The 9,154-nt window shown below is 42.7% G+C and overlaps 1 protein-coding gene across 1 annotated transcript; it reads right to left on the bottom strand.

The window, feature by feature from the left end:
• Window positions 1-492: 492 nt before the first annotated feature.
• Window positions 493-6,567, bottom strand: FCER1A (Fc fragment of IgE receptor Ia). Its single transcript, XM_036344682.1, has 5 exons — window positions 6,439-6,567; window positions 5,753-5,773; window positions 4,419-4,676; window positions 2,590-2,847; window positions 493-867 (listed from the first exon to the last, which is right to left on the bottom strand). The coding sequence occupies exons 1-5, from the start codon at window positions 6,491-6,493 to the stop codon at window positions 686-688; spliced, it is 774 nt and encodes a 257-aa protein (XP_036200575.1). The 5' UTR covers window positions 6,494-6,567; the 3' UTR covers window positions 493-685.
• Window positions 6,568-9,154: the final 2,587 nt, after the last annotated feature.

Raw genomic sequence — 9,154 nt, 5'->3', positions numbered from 1 at the left:
TAAAGATATGTTTGGGGGACTCTAGAGGGAGGAAACAATCACAAGGGAATCTTAGACTGAGCTTCAACCCCTAAGTTCTATGGCTCAAGACTGCCCCAGATTCTGCCAAGACCTAGAAGCTCATTGATAGTAAATTGAAGAGAGAACATAAAAATGATCAACCTCACTAGCATTCCACCATATCTTCTCATTTCTAGCTTATACTTATTATGGTCAAGAGACAACTTGTCTAATCTAAAACTTCATGGTTTTTGCCTCCAGAAGCAAAAGAAGAAGAAGGAGGAGGAAGAGGAGGAGGGGGAGGAGGGGGAGGAGGAGGAGGAGGAGGAAGAGGAGGAGAAGGAGGAGGAGGAGGAGGAGGAGGAAAGAAACTGGCAAGCCTCGGATACTTGGAAGCAACATATCATTTCACATTTCTTTTATTAAAATTGTACTTTTCTTTCACAACTATATAAATAAACGTATAAACAGGTGTATAAATGAATCTACACATTCTTTCACTTATTTAACAGGTGTTTATTGAGCGCTTATTGTTACATGCCACTTAACCAGTGTCAGTTGGTTCAGTGAGCAGTTCAGCTGGACACAGATTTTTCTGTGGACATTGTGAGTTGGGTGTGACAACAGAAGCAGTGGCGGATGCCAGAAGGAAATTGCTGTTGTGAATGTTTCTTGAGCAGTGACGTCACTTCTTCGGGGGGTTTGGCTTAGGCTGTGGGTCTGTACATTTGTTGCCTTTCCTGGTGCTCCTGATCTTCAAGAGGAACGCAAACTGCTGCTGGGTTGAGATAAACAGCCCCGTGTCCACGGCAAACAGGATCGCCACCAAAACTGGGATAAGGAGCTGCTGCCAGTGAAATGTGGAATCTAGGTGCAACAAGAAACACCACATTATTGAATAATATTAAAAATTGAAGAGCAAGTTTCAGAACTTCATCTTCCCTAAGAGAAATGTCCAGCATGGTCTTCCCTATTCTAGCATGACATGGCACTTCTCAGGGGCAGGGAGAAAACACTTCTAAGTTTGGGTTCCTTAGACTGTGCTCCCTGGAGCCCTAGGGAGTCCTGAATATCTCCCCAAGCCCTTGTCTGACAGTTTCTCTTGCCAACATGCCCAACGGGGAAGGTAATAGGAAAAATAACCCCTTTCTTGAAACTGAAAAGACCAACATCCACATATTATTTGGGATAGAAGGGAGAGAGAGTGAGGTCAGGGGGTCATCAGTATCTTATTTATCAATCAGTCAGTCAATCGATCATCATTCTTGCATGCCTTTTGGGTAAAATGAAGATATTGAACAAAATCATCTTTAAGTTTCCTTCCAGTTTCACTATTTTGTGACTCTGTTACTCTTTTTACAAAGGACCGCTTTTGGTTTTTGGTGATTATTCTAGAATTATAGAGACCCAGAATATTAAAGCCAGATATTACTTAGAGCTCACCTAGATCAGTGGCTCTGAACACTGTCTATTCATTACCATTACCTGAAAGAGTGTTTAAAAATACTGATGTGTGCACGCCTTATCAAATCAAGTCAGAATTTCTAGGAATGAGATATGAACATCAATATTGTTTTTCAATTTTTCCCAAGTGATTCTAATAAAGTCTGGACCCAACCCTTTATTTGATCGATAAAGATACTGAACAATTAAATGGTGTTTATGTCTCGAATTAGTTAACAGAGAGCTGCCACAAGGGCCTAATTCTAGCTTCTGGACTCATGCTTTTGTAGACATTAGTATGAGCCAAGTTTGCCAATTTCCTCCTTGTAAGGCAAATATTTCAAAGGCTCTCTCTTTTATATGAAGTTTGGGAAGAGCAATCCTTTTCATTGGCTGCCCACCTGCCCATTTTTTTCCTCATTAAGCCCTCTCTCTTTTCTCCCAATATACAGGCACACACCGCCTACTGAATTATTCCTTTTCTTACCCAGCCCTCCTAGGCAAAATCGACTAAGTTCTTCACAGCCTTTGTTCCTTCAACTTTGGTACTTTCTTTCAATTCGATAGATATAAGTGTCACACAAGGAGCAGCAGGTGACTTTGAGATCAAAACTAATTGCAATGTGATATGCTTGGGTAGTGCTTAACAAATTACAAATCCATTTCACAAATATTACCACATTTAGTCTTTATAGACGTGCCATAATATGAGCAGGTATTACTAGCGCCATTAAACAAACCCAAAATAAACCTAAGCCAGAGATTGAGAACTATTCTGTAGTCCATTTCTCTCCTTTGAAGTTTAGTAGATTTTCTAAGGGATCAGGGCTGCCCCCATTTTACAAGCTGTTACTATTTCAGGTTGAGATGTCGTCTCTCCATTCCTCTGCTATAGGCTCCTTCCCTTTCTTGTACTAACTCACCTTTTAAAATAGTACTTTTATTGATTTCAGAGAGGAAGGAAGAGGGAGAAAAAGATAGAAACATCAATGAAGGGAGAATCATCGATCGGCTGCCTCCTGCACGCCCCACACTGGGGATTGAGCCCACAACCCAGGCATGTGCCCACTGGGAATTGAACTGTGGCCTCCTGGTTCATAGGTAGAGTGCTCAACCACTGAGCCATGCCAGCCAGGCCTAACTCACCTTTTTTTACAGTAATCTTGAGGGATTCGGAGGTATAGTTCATCTGCCACATTTTGCCGGTGCAGTAATAGTTGCCGCTATCTCCCAGGGTGGCATTGGTAATGGAGAGGTTGTGGTTCTCATACCAGTACTTCAGTGCTTGGCCATTCTTGTAGTAAATCACCTTGAAGACGTTTCTATCCATCCAACCGCGACACCTGATGAGGAAGGACTCACCCTCCAGTACCACCTCAGAAGAGGACTGAAGAAGCAGCCAATCTGAAGAGCATTTATTATGTTACTTATTTAACAGCGAACAAATAGATTATAGAGATAGATTTGGGATAGATAAATAACAGGTAGATAAAATGAATGAGGTCCTGCATTGAGTCTGTCAGAAGCCATTGTTCATCATTAATATATTTCTTGGCTCATAAAGTCAATAGAAAGGAAACAAAATAATGCTTAGAGCTGGACTTCTATATTGATAAATATTCTCTCCTCCTGAAAAGTAAGTCTGGAGCCATAAAATTTCTCTGGCATTTCTGCTGAGCCCATCCAAGGACGGTCTGAAACCCCAGAATTCCCTTGAGCTCCATTGTTGTTAGTTCTAGTCACTAAGTGGGAAGCAAACCTATTCTGCTTCGGGTATCTTAGCCTAGGACAGTGTCTATTTTGTCTTCTCTTACTTCATTGGGACTTTCAGTTTTATTGTTACTCATAGTTGATCCTAAAGCTTCCTCAAAACATGTATAACAACTTTTATTAATTATTTGTGTAATTATTTACTTAATATCCTTGTCCTTATTTGGCTTTATACTTCAAGAGTTTGGGGCCATGTCTGTTCCTTACATTATATCCCCAGTGCCTAACACAGTACCTAGGAGTTGATAAGTACTCAACAAATATTTTTCAGTAATAAGTCCGGGAAAATTAGGTTCCATGACTACTGTCATTTTAAGAATTGAAAAGCAGCCATAGCCAGTGTGGTTAAGTGGTTTAGAGCGCCAGTGGTAAGGATTAACAACAACAGAATTGAAAAGCAGTCACCAAAGAAAAATGTTATATGGAAATATGGCTAGTTTGTGCAAACATGTTATTTATGAGCAATCCTTGAGGACTTTAACAGAATCTACTCTAAGGAAATAAAGAAGCTATTCTATACTCCTTTCATTTTTATTTGAGATTTTCAGATGGATGTTAAAACATCTTTCATTCAAGAGAAAAATACAAAGTGTGTCTATACTTTAAAATATATTTCTATTTAAAAATATAACAATAACCTAGACATTCAAATGAAATCATTAGCTTGTTCATTCAGCATTTACTAACTAACCCACATATGCCTAAGCAGGCTTCACTAATTATCAATAGGAAAGTGATACAGATAAAAAGCGAACATAAACTTTTTTCTTAAATAAAAATAGAGGACTTGAGGAATGTACACAGATATCTTTCAAAATGAAGAGTACAACCAAATGTCCAGGTCATTGCACATGAATATTGCAGAGCAAATGTTTAAATCAAACCTTTGATCCTATTTCAGATATATAGCTCTTTGCAATATTCACATATCCAACATGTCAGTGATCACTGAATAATATGCATCTGAATCTATATAGAAAAGATAGTCAGAGGTGAGATAAAATGAACAAATAGCATTGGAAGATGGCCAGAATATTGAAAGCATGCAGAAGGAGTAGAGATGCGAGAAGAGAGCCGTATGGGTCTTGAGTGAGAGACCCTGAGTTCCACCCTGGTACCCTAAGCCTTAGAATAACTGCTCCCCATCATCCGAGAGGCCATTCTTCACCTGGGAAAGCCTGTATTTCCACACACTTGGAACTTACCGCTGAAGACTTCTAGATACACCGGTTGACTTGGGATAAGGTTTTTGCTTCTCTGACATCTGTATTCCCCGCTGTCCTGGAATTTGGCATTCACAATGTCCAAACTTGGAGTTGTGACTCCGAGCACGGTATTGTTGTGGGTCCACTTCGTGGAGTTAGCGTCAAGGGAATTGTTCCCATTACATGTAAGAGTCACATTGTCTCCTCTAAATATTCTATTCCAGGGTGGGTTCAAGGACACCATAGACTTCCAGGTGGCTTTGAGAAGATTAAATTGTGAAAAGAGATATAGAGGGAGAAACGTCATAGAAAATTAATTGTCTAGGCTTCAAAATACAGATATACTAATAGTCAATCAATGCTCAGTCTACCCTCTACTGATGTTGATAAGACCCTATCCTGTTTGGTAGGATTTTAAAAAGGAGGAAACACTGGTGTGGTCCCAGGGAGCTCCCTACCTAGGGAGAAAGACAGGACAAAAATGCAGGATATTGAATGAATAAATAAATAATAAATAAATAAACAAACCAAAAATTTAACATGTGGTATAAGATAACTCATTTAATTCTCTTGATTTCAATTTCAGAATTTGTAATTGAGGACTGCAATCTCTTTTCAGGCAGAGACAATGTCTGTCATGTTCAACCCTAGCTTGACTCAATGGCTGGCACATGGAGTGAATGAATGAGTAACGGATGCGTAACTCTGTTGTGAGTGTTTATGCAGCAAACAATATATGCCAATTCTGAAAGGTAATGAGAAGGACCAAGAGGATCAGTCTTAAAAGGCTTCCAAGAACAAAGAGATGTGATACAAATTTGAACTGAGGCTAAGGAAGTAACAGGGTGATGAAGAAAGGGTGATGCAGTAGGAAGAGAGCCAGATTTGAATCCAAGGCACTTATGTGAGAATCCAGTCCTTTCCTTGCTGTGTAACTTCCAGAAAATCACTAAACCTGAGCTTCAGCATCCTTAATTCTAAAATAACAACATTAAGAACGATGATGTAAGAATTGAATGAGATTACATAATAGTGCCTGGAAGAGAAGCTGAGACATTTAAATGTTCAAAAGAAGTGGTTGTTGACATAAAAAGAGGAGGTGGTGACTTGAAAGAATGAATTGGTATGTGAGATGCTTTTCAGTGAGAGAAAAGAAGAAAGACAAGGCAAGGTGGACCTGGGAAGTGGGCTGAACAGGGAGTTGCAGATTCATAATCATTAGGAAAATCATAATCATCATTAGAAAACAAAGATGCTGGAATGAAGGGAAACAGTGTGGGGAGGCAACGCCCAGACACATTGAAACACCGAGTGAACAAGGACAGAGGACTCACCTGCTGGCATGCCATCTGGAGCTGCAAATGGTCAGAGAGGATAAATTAGTGTCCGTCCCCAGCCTTCTGAGGCCCCTGAGGACTGGGGATCTGGGGGTAGGATGACATCTACATTCATGGAATTTGAAGGGCTAACCATCTTCCTAGGAATTTGATCCTGAGATAAGGAGGTTCTCTTTTTTCTCTTACTCTCCCCACCCCGCTTGTCCTCTGGAGATGCCAGAATGATTGGAAGTAACCAGGCTCTCAGTCTAGCTTTTTGCTTAGATTTTGCTCAGCCCTCTTTCCTCTGCTTTCCAGTTTGTCTCCACTACAGAATCCCTGGGAGATGTCCCAAGGTTTGGGCATGGCCTAGAAAAAGTCAGCACTAAAACCAGCAATTCCGCCGAAACTGGTTTGGCTCAGTGGATAGAGCGTCGGCCTGTGGACTGAAGGGTCCCAGGTTCGATTCCGGTCAAGGGCATGTACCTCGGTTGCGGGCACATCCCCAGTAGGGGGTGTGCAGGAGGCAGCTGATTGATGTTTCTCTCTCATCGATGTTTCTAACTCTCTATCTCTCTCCCTTCCTCTCTGTAAAAAATCAATAAAATATATTTAAAAAAAAAAAAACACCCAGCAATTCCACCCCCGCTGCTTCCTAGATCCATTTTGGCTGCTGCAAGAGGGGCGACTGAACCTCTACTTACAAAAGAGCAGCAACGCCACCCACAGCAGGGCAGGGCCTCCCATGGAAGTGGACATCTCTCTTAGGGCCTCCAAGTACAGAGTGAGCTGAAGTCTAGGGCCTTAAGATAGACTTCAAACCGAAAAGGAGAAGGAAATGTTTTCTGTGTCCTATCTGGTTACCTGATCAGCTGTGCCTGGGTTTGCCTCCTTCCCTGGAGATAAAATTTGGAGTGGTGCCTAATTGGGCAATTTTATATGTACCTCCGTACTCCCCACCCCACCTCCATAGACATACCTGGAATCTAGTAAAAGACAGTCACAGGGCCAGACACACAGTCAGAGGACATTCTTAAACTGTCTATCAATGCAACTTAGAAAAGTGGGGTACAGGCGATGTTTCATTCATTCCCCACAATAATTCTATGAAGCAGGTGCCTTCCTTACATTTTATAGGTAGGAAACCTGGAGCAAAGCGAGGTTAAGCAACTTATCTTAGGGTAGATACTAAATGGCTAATTTGGGATTCAGACATTTAAAAATCTAACCCTAGAGGAAAACCCTTAATCATGACAATATACCTTTTATGCATGTCCACGAGTATGGCCAGCGATTGCTGAAATTCTGTTGTGGCTTTCCAGAGCTACTTGTATAGTAGGCCGTTAGCTAGGTGTTAACGAAAAGGAAGGGAGCACATGGAACCAGCCGGATTAACTAGGAAAGGACACTCCAGGCATCTGAGTAGGCAGGAAAGATGCTTCACAGCCACCCATTGACAGGGGAAGGGAGAGATGGCACAGAGGATGTCTTTCACTAAGCACAAGCACAGTGGAAGCCAAAATAGTGACCATAAAGGGGAGGAGAAAAACCTAGGGAAATCTGGGGAGAAGATCAGATAGGATAAGGACACATGCCAGGGAAAAGCCAGGAAGGAGACTGAATAGTCTGAAAGAAGGCCTGACTCCAGGAAATATAATGAAAGCCTGCCAAAGGCCTGCCTCGGGTGGCAGCTATTTGGGCTAAAGTGCAGTGCCAACCACGGCTCAGGTGCCATTGAGTCTTGGTGACGGACGTGCAGATGGGCCATGAGGCAGAGGGAAGTTAGGTAACTTGCCCATGGTTAGCCTTGGGTGCTGGGGTGATACAGCTCTGGGCCCTATTGACTATCTTGGGCCTGGTGGGCCCAAGTGTGGGCTTGCAGCCTTGGAAGCTGGACTTCTTCTGCAGTGAGATGGAGCTGAACCCCCTGGTTGTGGATGAGACATTGGGCACGGTGTACCTGGGGGCAGTGGTGCTGGGGAAGTGCTTCCTCAAGTGGGGCAGCCTTTCCAAGGGCTCCTACAAATCTTGCCACCATCGCTTAAAATCCTCCTATGCATGTTATCTCTAGGGAGGTGACCTCTAAATCGCTCTGCCAGCTTGTTCAGCTGCCTGCCTCAGTTTCCCTATTCCACTTGTCCTGGCTTACCGGCCTGTCTCAATAGTATCTGTTGTGAACATTAAAATATTTAATATAGTGAAACGTTTAGAACAGAGCCTGGCAAATAGTTAATGCTTTGTATGTTAGCCGTTACTGTGACTGTGATTATTTTATAAAGAGCTTTGGACTTGAAAATAGAAGAGAAAGAGACCACTTCCCCAACTTCCTGGTCAACCCACAGAGGAAAAACACCCAAAAGCTGGAAAAGCCACTAGTGGGTCCATACATCCTCCAAAGGATGCAACCAGGTCACGCAGAAGCAATTGTGTGAGTGGGGCCGGGCCTGCCTCCCACACAGGGCTCCCTGCATTAGGAGTCTTTGTTCTGGGCGGGGGGAGGGGGGGGGTGGTTCTCAGATCATTCCTGGGTGTGGCTGTGGACAGAGAAACCCCAGTCTTGCAGAGTCAAGCCAAATGTAGGGTAGGCCAGGTTTATTTTATGCTTTCTTACAGAATTACACAGTTAAGAAATGGAAACAGCCTCCTCTTAAAGGAATTCCTTTAGGTTGTTAGCTGATAAGAACAAGAGGTCTTAGCCCAGCCAAGAACATTTGCATTTTAATAGGTAAATTTTGAAGCCCTAATCCTTTAGGACCTGGCTGAACAGCACTGTGACCAGTGTGTTTCTGGGGGTGAGGGTGGGTAAGAGTGGGGGCTGGGAAGTGAGGACTGCCACGGAGTTGTCTGAACCTCTCAGGGCTTACTCTCTGTGTTATTGCCTGCAGAGGACCATGAGGAAATGTGAGTGTGAGTGTGTGTGTGTGTGTGTGTGTGTGTGTGTGTGTGTGTGTGTGATGGGGGTGGGGCAGCAATGAGTATTGCATGTTGCTTGTCTCAGTGATGGGTCTGCAGGATACATTTTCAGCACTTACTGGCAGCCAGATGTCCTGTAATACCCAGGATGGCCTTGCATATTAAAAAATGTATGGTCAGCCCTAACCGGTTTGGCTCAGCAGATAGAGCGTCGTCCTGCGGACTGAAGGGTCCCAGGTTCGATTCCGGTCAAGGGCATGTACCTGGGTTGCGGGAACATCCCCAGTAGGGGGCGTGCAAGAGGCAGCTGAATCGATGTTTCTCTCATCAATGTTTCTAACTCTGTATCCCTCTCCTGTCCTCTGTAAAAAAAAAAAATAAAAAATAAATATTTTTATTTTATCAATAAAATATATATTTTTAAAAAATGTATGGTCACACAAAAAAAATGTATGGTCACATCATGTAGAATTATTTGAGCCTTTGAGCCTTAAACCTGTTTGACCA

The sequence above is a fragment of the Myotis myotis genome, unplaced genomic scaffold (assembly GCF_014108235.1).
Source record: "Myotis myotis isolate mMyoMyo1 unplaced genomic scaffold, mMyoMyo1.p scaffold_m19_p_18, whole genome shotgun sequence".
Classification (NCBI taxonomy): domain Eukaryota; kingdom Metazoa; phylum Chordata; class Mammalia; order Chiroptera; family Vespertilionidae; genus Myotis; species Myotis myotis.
The sequence above is the reverse complement of the archived record's forward strand: the minus strand, read 5'-3'. Positions and strand labels throughout refer to the sequence as shown.